Source organism: Mus caroli, unplaced genomic scaffold, assembly GCF_978045245.1.
Source record: "Mus caroli unplaced genomic scaffold, Mus_caroli_1 scaffold_2, whole genome shotgun sequence".
NCBI lineage: Eukaryota > Metazoa > Chordata > Mammalia > Rodentia > Muridae > Mus > Mus caroli.
In genome coordinates this window covers 142,753,227-142,768,745 of record NW_028227257.1, presented here as the reverse complement: position 1 = coordinate 142,768,745, position 15,519 = coordinate 142,753,227, and the positions used below count along the sequence as shown (strand labels likewise).

Here is a 15,519-nt window from a genome sequence, read left to right as displayed (position 1 = left end):
TTCATCCCCAAACAACTGCAGATTCACAGTAGCTATCACAGCCACAGGCTATGTCACATACATAAGTACAAAATTAAAGGCTGCTAAAAGAAGCCTTTGTAAGTCTTAGTGCTAAAATAAGGAATCTGTACTGCTTGGTTTATACAAATTATTCTAGCACTACCAGTATGGAACTGAACCTATCAGTTAACAAGGCATGTTAATCAAGGCTCCTAGCTTATTCTGATAGACAGGATCATGGTTTAGTATTCACCTAACCTCCACTTATTAGCTCTTACATGAGGATAATAGCTGAAAATGTTGAAAAGGAAATAGCAGCCTTTATTTATCCAGTGCCAGGGAATGTTAGAAAGATACCATCAACAAACACTGCAAGTAGAAAGCAGGAATCAAAGTGTAAATATTAGACCTGCTTTGGAAAGAGTATTATTTAGGAATGATTAAACAGGGTTCCACTGCACAGCCATCTCTATTTCACAACTAATATTTCTCCAATCTTACAGTGAAAGGAGGACAGGAGGAGGAGTTAGGACTGAGGAAACTTACAGTCAGAACACACTGATGGCATTCTGTACTGAGACAGAAGGCAGGTGATATGAAACACTAGCAAAATAAGAAAACTATGTAAGAGGTTTCCTAAAATCTAGCATTCAATATTTTACTCTTTTTTTAATCTCTTCAGAAGGCTAGCAAAATATAAGAATAGAATTCAACCTCATATATATGTTTTATTTTACTCCAGTTTCAACACACACAAACTAGCAATTACCTGTGGCTGCTTGAGACCAGCAAAGGCTTTTCTAGAACATTTTCTAGAATTTTTCTGTGACCCATAATGTTTGTAAGTCCTTTTCCCTTACAATGTCAACTCACACAAGTCAGCTTTCAATCAAATCTTTCACTCATCATCATGTATTCTCAGGAGTCAGCAGCTTAGGTCACTGTTTCAAAGAGAAGCCCTAAGTACTGAACCTATTCTAAAGCTCACTGTCATGGGCTTCACTTCTTGGATAACTTAGAACCTAAAGATCGTTTAAGAACATACCACTTTTTCTCTAAAAGCCACAGCAAATATCCCAGGGCTTGGGATCAGTTACACTTTCTAGCACATAGTTTACTTTTAAAACTACTAAAAAGGGTCAAAAGGAAAACAATAACGTAATTTGAAAGTGACAGTTAAAAAAAAAAAAGGCAACACCGCCACATTCCCACAGCCAGGCATGGTAGTACACACTTGCAACCCTAGTACTCAGGAGGCTGAGGCACAAGGATCTCCAACTTGAGGAAAAAAAAAAAAAAACAAAACTAAGCTACACAGTGAGACACTGTCTCAAAACACCGCTGCCAACACACCTACCCACCTAATCACTCCAACATACACATTTAAAAAAAAAAAGTATTACTGAAAACACTAGTGCCAGGTTTCTAGTCAGAATCTGACCAGCTGACTACAGTGAGCAAACCTGAGTAAAATGCCAGCCATACAAAACTGAAGAGGCGAATGAGGAGGAAGAGGAAAAAGAAGAACAAGAAGAGGAGGGTGAAAAAAGAAAAAAGGAGAGAGAGAGAGAGAGAGAATGAGAACTAATATTACAAAGACTCAGCAGTATCCCAAACTCTAGAAACCCTAAGACAGTGATTATTAACCTGTGGGTCATGACCTCTTTGGGGATCAAATAATCCTTTCACAGGGGTCACATATCCTGCATATCAAATATACATAATGAGTCAAACTAACAAAATTATAGTTATGAAATAGCAAGAATTCATTTTATAGTGAACACTTAGTTACCACAACATGAGAATTGTATTACTGGGTCACGGCATTAGAAAAGCTGAGAAGCACTTTCCTAGGAGGTAAAAGAACATTGCTAACCATACTGGTTCCACGGTGAACCGGCAATCACATGTGACAGTTGCTAAATGGCTAAATGTCTACAAAAGGCCTTTAAAACAGAAAACTTCTTAAAACATACAACAAAGTGTAAGATTCTTTTTCAACACCTAGCATTCACCACTGTTTTGTGGCTGGACCTACCATAAACGCATTTCCTCCTTTTCTTCACAATCCCCAAGTGAGGTCCATGGCTTTTCTAAGCCAACAAACAATTCCACAATCTATGAATTTGTCACCATCTTTCCACTTGAGATTCCTTCTGTTTGTAATTATTTCTGAAGCAGCATTAGAGGAGGGGAACTGTTTTCCTAATGACCCACTCACTATTCTGTCCTATTCCATTACTTGTCCAACATTCTGTTAGATGAAGAAAGTGGACAGCCTACTTCCTGGACCCCTCTCAAACCCTTTTCCATTTAATCCATTTCCTGGGACTTTCACTTTCTTCCCTCTCTGCAGCCTCCTCTAAGCTGTCCTTTCCACAGGTAAATTAGTAGGCTCAGTCCTCTGTTCTGGAGAGCCTCCCCAGTTCTAGGCCCAAGTTCAACATGTCAAAGATCCAGGTTCACCACCTATACAGCTCTGACCCATTCCATCTGAACAAGAAAGGTTCTCAGAGTACCACTGATTCTTTCTGGGGGTAGATGATCTATTTGTGTGACTAAGATTCAAACACTCCCCATGGCTGTTGGATTTCAAGATAACTTGTGAAGAAACACCTTAAGGTCCCTGAAACCTTTAAAAGTGTTTGAAAATATGGCAGAGGGTAAAGCAGCCCCTAAAATCAGGTCTACTTTAAGACCATCTTAGAAAGAAATGGCAATATTTTCCTAAGTGTATCATTTAAGCATGTTGCTGAACAGGTTATTTAGTAGCAAACAATGTGCTACAAACCAGGAATGAGACAGACACCAGGTATAGTGTGACCCTTACCCACATGGAATGTAAGATCTAACTGAAGAGACAGAGGCTAATGAAATAAATGCATGGATAGATCATTTAAACTGCACAGGAGCTGAGAGAAAAGAATGGAAAGCTCTAAACAAAACAGCAAAGTTTATGTATATTCTGATTTTCATATCTGAATTTAGACATAAGGGTCATGAATAACTTCTCAGAAAGTGACAGAGTGAGAGAAGCTCAAGGAGTGAGCAGAGATTCACAAGGCAAGAATGGGGAAGAGATAGAAAGAGGGAGGCAAGAGCAGCAGCAGGAGCAAAGGCTACTGAGCAAGAGATCCCAGGGCATGAGCTTTCAGGAAGCCTGGCAAGAAAAGAGGGAATGTAAAAACAAACGGATGGGTTGGCACAGGTCACAGCCCAAGGGATCCTATGTCCTGGAAGGTAGTGTTGACCTCATGCACTGGGACTCACTAGAGAGTGTAGGGCCTTATGCAGTAGGGCCTTATGCATCCCACCTACACTTTCCAACTCAGACCCATTCTCAGCCCATACAGGCTCTAGGCACTTCCTGTCTCTTGAGTTACTATAACAATCAGTGAATATAGCTGCAAACCCAGAGACTTGAATTTACTAGAAAATCAAGTGTTAAAAGTTAAGATTTATACATGACATCAAAAATGAAATAAATGGAGAAGACTATTCAAGTCAATATATGTATTAGTAGTTTTTATTGTTTATCAGTCATGTCTAAGAATATGGATTATATAGATAATTTCAAAGATTATGCTGGTATAAAGTATGAAAACAGCATATCTAAACTTTGGGGTTTTTTTCTCATATGCCAGTGGTTATTTGTTTTGGGGGTTATGTAAGTGGCTACTACAAAGAAACTGAGACTCAGATCTTATAATAAAAGTTCTACCTATGTTCAATGAGTCTATTACTAATCCCATAAAGAAGTTATCCTCTTGTAGACGAATTCGACCTTGAACATGAATAAAATTAGCTTCATATAGACTGGTGGAGGAACAGAAGACACTGTGCATCTCATACCTTGATTAGCCTTCTGTCTCCCCAGTTTCAAATACATAAGATAGCTACAGCATGCTCACTGAAGCTAAAGCCTGTCACCTAACTTACTTTCTAGTTGCAACTGTGGAATTAAAGATTTATGCTAAAGGGTCTTACAAAGGAGCAAACTTACTCCTCTACCATACTTGTGTTTCCGTGTAATAAATAGCTTAGGATGCTTACAAGTCTTAGGTTAGATGCTGTGGTATACCAGAGTTAAAAGAAAGAGAGAATAGCTTGTCTGGAAGACAAAGATAGAGTGACTATTTCACATAGCTGACTTGAGATGAGAAACTGAAAAAGAATGTTGGAAGACTTAGTTTTCAATCACCTGACGTCAGGCTCATCATCTAAATTATTTCTTTGCATTCTAGGGCTTAATACAATTTCAGATATCATCACCTTCGTATGGAGCATCAAATTCTTCTCTTCTTATCAGTGAGTGCATATCAACTGACTCACTGATAACTGGATATTACCCAGAAACTTAGAATACCCAAGATACAATTTGCAAAACACAAGAAAATCAAGATGGAGGAAGACCAACGTGTGGATATTTCGCCCCTTCTTAGAATAGGGAACAAAATACCCATGGAAGGAGTTACAGAGACAAAGTTTGGAGCTAAGAAAAAAGAATGGACCATCCAGAGACTACCCCACCCGGGGATCCATCCCATAATCAGCCACCAAAAACAGACACCATTGCATACACTAGCAAGATTTTGCTAACAGGACCCTGATATAGCTGTCTCTTGTGAGGCTATGCCAGTGCCTGGCAAATACAGAAGTGGATGCTCACAGTCATCTATTGGATGGAACACAGGGTCCCCAATGGAGGAGCTAGAGAAAGTACCCAAGGATCTGAAGGGGTCTGCAACTCGATAGGTAGAACAACAATATGAACTAACCAGTACCCCCAGAGCTCGTGTCTCTAGCTGCATATGTATCAGAAGATGGCCTAGTCGGCCATCACTGGGAAGAGAGACCCCTTGGTCTTGCAAACTTTATATGCCCCAGTACAGGGGAACGCCAGGGCCAAGAAGTGGGAGTGGGTAGGTAGGGGAGCAGGATGGAGGGAGGGTACAGGGGACTTTCGGGATAGCATTTGACATATGATAGCATTTGAAATATGAAGACAATATCTAATAAAAAATTGAAAAAAGTAAATAATTATTAATAGCTAATTAACTGAGTAAATTAAATTTAAAAAAAAAAAACCTTCTCTGTGTTTTATTTCCCTTGTGTTACAAATGGAGATTTCTTTCTTTTTTTTTTTTTTTTGGTTTTCCAAGAGAGGGTTTCTCTGTGTAGCCCTAGCTGTCCTGAAACTCACTCTGTAGACCAGGCTGGCCTTCAACCTAGAAATACGCCTGTCTCTGCCTCCCAAGTGCTGGGATTTAAGGCATGAGCCACCACTGCCTGGCACAAATGGAGATTTCATAAATTTTTTATTTGTCCTATCTTGCTTAAATTCTAGACTGATGGGTCACAGTGTGGACACTATTTAGTTGTCTATTATTATAAATAAAAAAATTTTATCTTAACATACATGCACAGTACCACAATCCAAGAGCCATGAATATAAAGCAGGTAGGCATCCTAGCTTCCTGTCTGGAGGAGGAAGTTACACAGGCAAGTTTTGGGTCTTCTGATAGAAATAGAGACAGGGCAGGGAATAGAGAATTGTCTTAGCAATTAAGATCATTGGCTATCCTTCAATTCCAAGAACCCACATGGTAGCTCACAACCTTCTGTAACTCCAGTTTCAGGAAGTCCAGCACTTTTTATGGCCTTTGTAAGCATCAGACACATGGTACACAGATATACATGTGGGTAAAACATACATGCACATAAAATAATTTTACTTAAGTAAAAGAAATACAATCATGGCAAAAGGAAAGTACTCTAGAGATACTAAAGAGGTGACTTGTAAATCACCACCTTTAAAAATGAGTCAGTATTTGCCAGGTAGGTGAGCTGTGTAAGATGACTTAATGGATAAAAGCAATGTGAAGCATTACGTCTCGTGTTTGCCAAGGTTGATAGGTAATAAATAATCCTTGATAAATAAAATTTTCTTCAAAGACAACACTATGTATGATTTCTAATACCACATACACACACAAAAGACACAATCTCAATGTTTTTATAAATTCCTTTCATTTCCACTCACCAAGCCCTGCCCCATGCCCACAGTCTGGACTTGTTATTATGTCACATTTGAAATCTGAAACTGACTGAAGTTAGTTAGAAATTATAATGGCCAGAGGAATCTTTACCGTACTACATATAACCATTTCAAAATGAAAGGTACCCTAGTAATACAAAGACCATACACAACCAAAAAGGCTCATTTACAAGGATAGTGGGACCTATTACTAAGTTTCTGAGGTTTTCAGCACCAGAGCCTTGACATATAGATTTTATAACTTCAATAAAAAGTTTAAACCACTTGAAACCCCTTTGTCACCATTTTAAAAGCTTTTACATTTTTAGTACATCTCAGTACATAAATATGCAAGGATGGTTCCCCATTCTTTCTTTCCTTGGCAAATAACTTGTGATCTCCTTTATGACGTCAAAGTTCATTCTGAACAGTATAGGTTTATCAAGGAGGACTTTTCCAGATCCTTCCATAGATGGATCTGGAAATCTAGAAGCAAAAGGTATCTATCATACTCAGCCTCAGCAAATTATAAAACATCCAACATTAGCTTGCCACCTTAAATCTACTTCTAATAACAATAGAGAATCTGCAATTGCTGGTTACAATTAGACACCAGGTTGTTTTCTTTTTTGGTTCTGTTTCCACTTCATGAATTTATTTTTTGGTGTTGGGGGTTCAAGACAGGATTTCTGGGTGTAGCCCTGGCTGTCCTGGAACTCAGAAATCTGCCTGCCTCTGCCTCCCAAATCAAGTGCTGGGATTAAAGGCGTGTGCCACCAATGAACTTTTATTCACTTAATCCTGACCCAGATCCAGTAAGATCTTTACTGTGCCGATCTCTAGTTTACAAGGGAGGAAGTGAAATCTCAACATGTAAATGGCAGAGCTGACCTTTAACCTCATACACAGCCTGCATCCAATGTACATGTTTGTAATTATCACTCTCAGGCTTCAGCACTCACATAGGTGATACTATTCACCAAGCCCCTCCCCAGTCTAAAACTGTCCATAGCCATTTCTATGCCTAGAAACTCTCTCAAAAGCAGAGCCAGGGAATTGTTGCAGCCAATAAAGACACTTGCTGTCAAGCCTACCTACCTATGCTCCATCCACAGAAGCCCACATAGTGGATAGAACCGATTGCCATAAGTTGTCTTCTAGCCTTTCCACACAAGCACACATACTCAAAACAAATAAATATAAGTAATTTAATTATTTAATTTAAAATTCATCAAAAACTAGACTTAATTCGCTGATAATATTATTGGGTAATTTGCTAAAAATATGGACAACCATCTCTAAAGTAACCTCAGACACTTAAATTTTTAAAGGTTTGCTGTATTTTATTTGTTTGTTTGTTTGGTTGGTTGGTTGGTTGGTTGGTTTTGGTTTTCTGAGACAGGGTTTCTCTGTATAGCCCTGGAGGGGTTTGCTTTATTTTTATTATTTTATGTGTATAGATGTTTTGTCTGCATTTACATCTGTGTACCATGTGGGTGCCTGGTTTCTATAGAGTCCAGAAGAGGACACTGGCTCCCCTAGAACAAAAGAGCTGTGAGTTTCAATATGTTTGCTGGTAATTGAACCTGGGTCCTCTGGAAGAGCAGCCAATGCTTTTAAACATCAAGCTATCTATCCAGTCACAACACTTACATTTTAATGCTTTTTTTGGGGGGGGACGAATAAAAACAAAACAACACTTCTATTAACAATACATAAGTAAGGATTACATGATGGCATGGCTATAATCCCAGAATGAGGCAAAGGACCACAACTTCGAAGAGAACCTGACTACAGGGCAAAACTCTGCCTCAACAAATAAATTAATGAATAAATCATATATGGACCAGTAGATACTTGATCTGGATACATGCATCCATCTTCAAGCCAATGAATTGTTTCAAGAGCTGCAATACAACATACTAAAACAGTCTCATTATGTACAAGCATGGGACCCAATACCCTGCTCCAAGAAAACTGCAGCAAGGCACTTTTATAGCTATTAGGTTTACAACCCCTCTCAGGTTGAAGGGATTGAGAATTTATATTTGTGCATACAAAAATTACAATTCCACCTACAGTGCCAGAATGCCAAATTACTTATTACTTACTTTCATTCTTCGTTCAACCATTCTATCTATCTATCTATCTATCTATCTATCTATCTATCTATCTATCTATCTGGTTTTGTGCTGTGGTAGTTCTCACTGTGGTGGTTTCTTCCTCCATTTTCATCTTCATCATCTTAACTCATATTTCCTTGGTATAGTTATAGTTGGAGTCTTAGAATATATGACAATATCTGAAGCTTGATTAATGTTGCAGTTCATCCAACTAAAGCCAAAGTAGTAAAAATAGTACTTCAATTTTCACAAAATAGTCTAACTACTTATAAGAGTAAAGAGTTGGGTGTGGTCATGCACTCCTTTAATCCCCAGCAAGTGAGCTCCAGAGCAGCCAGGGCTACCCTATCCTACCCTACTCTAAGAAATCACATTGATGGATGGATGGATGGATGGATGGATGGATGGATGGATGGATGGATAGGTTAGATGGGATAGGAAGGAAGGACAGGTAGCAGCTGATATAGATGTAGATTCAGGTCTATGAAAAGTGACTGGAGTATTAAGTTAAAAGCCCCATAAGTCAACAGCCAACAGAAAGCACATGTGTAACATGGGTCTAAATCGTGGTATTTCTTTAGGGTAGCTCTCTAAGATTTTCCACGTGAGCTTCTCTGTACCACTCTTGATGATTCTCCTATGGTATTCTGACCAGGCCACTGTTCCATGAGTATCAATGCACTCTAGCCATAAGTTACTTGTACAGCCTACTACTGAACAGAGCTATAGTCTATTGCTCTTTTCTTTCTCCCTCCTTACATAGTTTCTGGCCCATGCTCTACAAATTTACCAATCTCTGTACAAATCAAACCTACTCTCCTAGACTGGTTTTTACTATCAAAAAACATCAATAAGGAGGAAAAGGCAGAAAGGGTAGTTCCTTATTACTACATTAATGTTAAGACTTGGATGTTGTGGGGGCTGGGGAGATGGCTCGGTGGTTGAGTACTAACTGCTCTTCCAGAGGTCCTGAATTCAATTCCCAGCAACCACCCGGTGGCTCACAACCATCTGCAAAGGGGTCTGATGCTCTCTTCTGGTGTTTCTGAGGACAGCTACAATGTACCCATATACATAAAATAAATAAATAAATCTTTATTAAAAAAAAAAAAGACTGGGATGTTGAATTGTTTTAAAGATTAATCTACTTCGCCATCACTTAAGCAAATCCTATGAATGAAATGCAAATGCATCCTGATACTATTCTGTGGTCCAGTGCCATAAAACACTTGCCATTTCCAGCTATATGGAAGACAGACAAGTATAAGACCAATCAGTGAGATCCTGGTCACAGATGGACAGAGAGAAAGTTTTCAAACATGAAAATGAAGCCATGGAGGGAAGTGGCTGGAAGGCAAGAGGAAAGTAAGGGGGCCCAAAAGGGAGAAGAGGAGATCACCAAGAATTAATTTTATTTTATTTTGTATTATTAATTGTATTTTTAAATGTCTTAATTAAAAGCAATACTATGTGTGCTGATTTAAAAAAAAAAAAAAAAAAAAAAAAGGTAAGTTTCAAGATCACATGAAACTCAAAATTCAAAGTGAACCAAATCTGAGTAGACTGCATCAGTGGGCTGTAGCTTAAGAGCCTCCAGGCTGAAGAAGAACTACAAAAGCAAGGAAGTTCTGGAGTTTCCAGAGAAATGAGGTATGGCTAAGTCTAATTCCTTCTTCTGTGTGTGTCACAAAACCCATATCTCAGTTCCAACCTCAGCCTCTACTTATGACTGTAACAGATGAGGGCCCTCTTCTCCATGTTTGCCAGCCTGATAATAACAAGACAAGTCACATAATGTCCTTTGTTTTGTATTTTGTGTAAGAATTATACATAGTGTTATATAAAGTAAAACAGGGATACCTTTTTAGTAAAAATTGTAGGACATGTGGATTACATATATAATTTTCTTATTAAATAGGATTATTCACTCAATCAATATATAAGAAATTCTGCAACAGAATACTTTATCTATTTTGTCTATAAATATTTGAAGCAAAGTAACATGAAACTTTTCATATGTTGGACCACATCAAAAGAATGAAGCAATCATCAGTAGCCAAGTAGAAATGCTCATTTAAATACTATCACTACTATATCTCTAACCAGAATCTTCTAATCAATTTACCAAGGTTATCTGTGGATAATTAGCAACTTAGGAAATGTTTTCTTTACAGCATATCTACAATACAAACATGAAAATCCATATCTAAGCAATTGCATGCTACTTTAAAAATCACTATTTCCATCACAATTAGCCCAAATTATGCAGAATATTTTTAGATTTTAGTATTGATATTTATTTTTTTAATTTGCTTGTCGATTGTGAAATTTTGAAATCACCTAGGTCGTGTGAAACCACAAAAGGAAGAGCACCATTTTATCTTCCCAGTGCACCATGTTTCTATACTGCTTACACAAGTTGTACAAGAAACATTGTTAGTTTCTATATAAAGATTCCCATAAATTTTTTATAGTTTCTATAAATGCATAAAAATTACTGGTTTCATTATAACCTGTGTTTTGGAGCCAGTGGAAAGAAAAATTACCTGTGACTCTATTAGCAATCTGTAGACAGGGGAGTGGGCAGGTGTGCACAGACCTTGCTTTTGCAGGATACTCTGATACTATTTCATCAAAATGTATATGTGCACTTGGTGAAAGAAACTTCTAGCATCCTCAAATCTGATCGTCACTGTTAGAACAAATGGGCTTATAAAAAGTGCAAAATTGTGAGAACAAAATAATTATATATGTTTTATGATGAGAAATAATCATATTGTGACTAGTGTGCTTTAAAATCATATGTAATGCCTGTTTCACTTGATATAGTACAATGCTCCTTATGGAAATATCAGATAGGTTACTATTTCTTTATTTCATAATATCCTATGCCATGTATCAATAACTATTACCAGTTTTTAATCTGGAAAAAATATGTATTGTTTTAAAGCCAATAATGGGCTTTTGAGGAGAGTAGCAACTGTTTGCAAACATGTAAATTTAACTATTGTTTTACCCTTAATTCAATTAGTATTCACTAAAATGGTTCTAATGCAACAAGGTTTTATCAATTCTTTCCATAATTATAAATGAACAGAGTAAGCAAAATAACAAAAGTAAAAAACTGCACCTGGTTGACTATAGAACTATAGTTTTAATCATGATTCAAAAATACTCCTGGCTTCTCTTACTTCCTGTGTCTGACTGGCAATGTTATCTTTGAGAACTGAGAGGGCTGCATTACTCTGCTTATTGTTGAAGGGTGAAAAGAAGAGACTTTCCCCATAACCCAAAGTAAGCCCAAGTCCATCCTCAATTTCATAACCTAACTCTTTAAAAATTGCTTATTTTATTATATATTTATGAGAGAGATAATTTTTTCATCTCACAATAAGCTGTTAGAAGGATTTTTTCAAAAGTACAAGATCCTTTTCAAGTCAGAAGCCTACCACTGTTGATAGTTTAGTATTTAAACTATTAAGCTTAAACAAAGACAGATGAGTAAGCAACACAAACTCTGAAAAGCCCTTGCTTATCCCAATTTTCGTTGTTTGTTTTGCTCTTTTAAAAAAATATATAGGCAGTGCACATCTTCCAGGAATTAACAAAGCTCTATTTTCAGGCTTAAAAATAGCAGGCTTACTAGACTTTTAGTGAAATATTGAATGCTGCAGTGATTTAATGGTTTTAAACCATAGATGTCATTGTGGTCTGACTGTGTCACAGACAAGTTAAAGAAGGAAAAAAATGGGGCACAGAGAAATCACTTTGTCAGTAATTACAATCAAGAGCCCTAAAATGTGGCTCAGGCTGCTCATTACTTCTTCTTTCTGTATCAAGACCCTTATTTACATTTCAGATTACATTTTTTATGAAACAGTAAGATCTATCAGAGCTGAGAGGACCGAAATAATGAGGGGAAAACATTTTAATAAAACGTGTTGGGTCTGCATTACTTCCGTGACAGAGAGAAAGGCTTCCTCTATAGTGATGGATCATTTATTCTGCTTCTAAACGAGGAGCAAAAGATGAAACTGATGAACTTTTACTGCCCATTTGTCTTTAGCAGACAATTAAGACAGAGAAGATCAAAATGGATTATCATACCATGCAGACAACTGGCCCAACAGTAATACATCTCTGAGACCACAGATTTGTAACTCTCTTTTATCCCTCCCCTTTCTTCTTACTTCTTTTTCCACTCTAAAGGCAGTGCTAGCTTTGTGGCTCAAGGAGAGCCAAAAGGCTGGTCATCATTATTCAGTCACAGATGTCAATCTAACCTCCCTTTTTTCTCAGTTTCTAAAGCAGTGAGGCACAATAATTTGTGACAGATTCTTTTACTGTAAGGTACAAAGAACACACAGAATAAAACATCTAGCATCAGCCAGCTTCTCTGATCAAGTGTGAGGGAACATGGAAAATACACTATATGTAAAAACAAGCTATGGTAGTTTAGGCGAATGAGGAGAGAAAACTGGAGGGAGAGGGTATGGGGAGGAGAGAACCAGAATGTTCACTTCCACCCACACAGTAATAAGCACTATATTGGATGGAGAAATATCTTAAATGTTCCTTAAGGACTACAATGTAAATGTTTTAATATCTGAAATGCTGTAGTTAAAGTTTACACATAATAGAAATATTTCCAAGGATCTTTTATAATGGTATATGGGAGAGACAGATAATCTGAACAGTATACAGGAGAGACATAATTTGGTACTCAAACAAATGATAATGTAAACAAAGCTTATGAATTTAGAATATAATGATTTTAAAGGCAAATAAAAATAAGCATTCTTCATTCTCTTTCATAGTAGATATGATACCTCAAGTACATTTTTGGAAAGTTGAAAATAATATCTTCAAAAACCAAGTAGAAATGTCTCATTTCCTGAGTTGTTTGGGGTCAAGAAGGGAAAGTATACATCTTAAAAGTTTGAGAAGATGCTAAACAACACGATCTTGTGTATATTCTTGTAGGTTTCCCTTAACCCACAAGTCTGGATCTCAGATCCAAAACTGTGTCACTCCTCCAAACAAAGGAGCCAGACACATCTATCCTGTGATCCCCTTTAAAGATAACCACAACTATTACTTCATAAATGCTTACTATAATTTTAATCATACAGGAAATGTGTGTTAGGCCATCTATTGACAAGAGTAAAGGACTAAATTTACTACAAAGTTAACATCACATTAGCCAACTAGACTCCACATGCAATGGCAGTGCAGAAAACAGTTTAGATTTCTCTAGACTCATATGCATGGATAGCACATACACACACACACCCTCCTCAAACACATGATGAATACACACATGCACTCAGGAGAAATGAACACAGATGCTAAAACTCCTGATTTGTTCCAGTAGTTTCTTCTGAGTAGTAAAATACTGGAATGGTTTATATTCTCTTTATGCTTCTTAAGCTTTACTTTTGTTTGACCTCTATTTTCTAGAGTTTTGTTACAAACTTATTACCTATGCAATTTCTAAAGTTATGTACTTAAAAAACCATCATGTCACTCTAAGCTTTCTCCTACAGAACAGTCTCTCCCTGCAAAATGCAGATCAGGGATCATAAACGTTATTTACCTACTTAAAAGATTTAAGAACAATCATTTTCTTAAGAGCTATGACCATCAGTGAATTACAAACAATAGTTTTTCATCCTATAGATAATTACTTAAAGAAAGATGTCCAGTAATTGTATGAAAGTCCTATAATCTCTGGACTGTATTATTTAATTGAAAGGACTTAATCTCATAGCAACTTAAAGCATGATTAAAAATTGAACTCTACTAGTAGAAGATGAAGGAGAGCTGAGGTAAGATTTTAATTTATTTTTTAAATCTTATTTTAATCTTGAGGTCAGACACAAAGTAAACCAGATCAGCTCTCCTAGATTCTTATCACCTTAAGCCTTACTATAAAACATGCCACTGAATAGCTTATGTGCCTGGTCACACTGTCACCCCTGTTTTGAAAAAAGACTATAGAACACCTTGCTCTCTCTATGACAGGCTACAATACAAAGATACTACCATTGCCCTGAATGGTTCTTTCCTATGATATTTACCCTCAATCAAGGACTAGTAACAGAAAACCTTGAATGAATGCATTAGGAACAAGCTTTGTGTACAATATTGTGCTTGTGTGAAAGCTCTGATAAAGTTGTCAAAGATAAAGTGTGATAGCATTGTTGTTAATGATGCTTTTTTTTTAATATTTAAAAAGTATGTCAAATTGCAAATTTGAACTAAAAATGCAAAGAGTCAAACAAAGCTACAAAGTGCTTTCAGTATTCCTTGGGGTAGAAAATGGAGAATCGATGTATAACCTGGAACGAGCTATAAAAAGAAGAGAGATATGAGACTGTCAGCACTGTTGTTGTTTGCAAAGAGCTGGAACTTTGAAAAGTGAAGGAACACCTGGGTAGCATCAACTCCCTCTCTTGGGCAGTGCTACTTTCTCCCTACAAATACCTTTTTATTCCAGAATGACAACAGACAGTGTCACCTCTACTGCAAATCATTATAATCCTTCCTCCCTTTTTGGTCAGACTGCTTGACTACAGTATATTTAAAAACAAAAATAAAAAAACACCAGTTTACAGGCAGCTCTGAAAGAATTTTCTACTAACTCATATGCAACACACCTGACATGGTATCTCTTGCTTACTTGCTATACATAGCCCTCTGAAGGAAACACCCCAAATTTAGCATTAATATTTTCAATCCCACTTCACTGTGCTTTACTTTTTGTCTTTGGTTCCTAATTACCATTTCTATTCCTTTCTAAAACTTCATTTATCTCTTTCAGTTAAAAAGAACAGTAATAATATGTTGAACAACTCTGAAATAAATTTTGTCATGTAAAAAATTAATTACGCATTCCAAACCTGGTCACTGTAGTCCTCTGGGAATTGCCTCTGCACCTCAGGATCTGTAAATAATTGACAGATAATATTAATTGGCTTTGGATTAGTGAGCAAGCAGAGGATCACACATTAATATTTGATCAGAAGATGATAGCAGCCCTGGCAGGGGATCCAAGGGGGGCAGCTGAGGCTGCTATGTTGATGAGCACAAGGAAGGCCTTAGCAAGGCACTCCCACTGCCCTCCTCCAGAAATACAAAAAAGAAAAAATTTAAAGGCCTGATGCTTCTGTTAACTTTAGACTATTACCTAATGTGAAAATCTTGCCAGCTGCAAATTGCCTTCAATATTTTTTCCAAAGAAAAATGAGTCTTAAACCTGCTTGACTTTTCTTCTCTAATAGCAGCCTCCTTTTCATCATTACAGATGTTGGCCTGATAAACCTTAAGTACAAGACAGACTCGGGAGAAAAGGACAGC

At 37.1% G+C, this 15,519-nt stretch overlaps 1 protein-coding gene across 8 annotated transcripts in view; it reads right to left on the bottom strand.

The window, feature by feature from the left end:
• The window catches only part of Dennd1a (DENN domain containing 1A), a 500,745-nt gene that overhangs the window by 339,503 nt on the left and 145,723 nt on the right, over positions 1-15,519 (bottom strand). For 6 of the 8 annotated variants that reach the window (XM_085834969.1, XM_085834968.1, XM_029474576.2 and 3 more), the window contains one exon: positions 15,063-15,106. The exons of the other annotated variants lie outside the window; for them this stretch is intronic. Coding sequence is in view for 5 of the 6 variants with exons in the window: in XM_085834968.1 (XP_085691094.1) it covers positions 15,063-15,106 (44 nt within the window). In the remaining variant the exon portion in view is untranslated. The remainder of the gene's footprint in view (positions 1-15,062; positions 15,107-15,519) is intronic. 8 annotated transcript variants of the gene reach the window in all.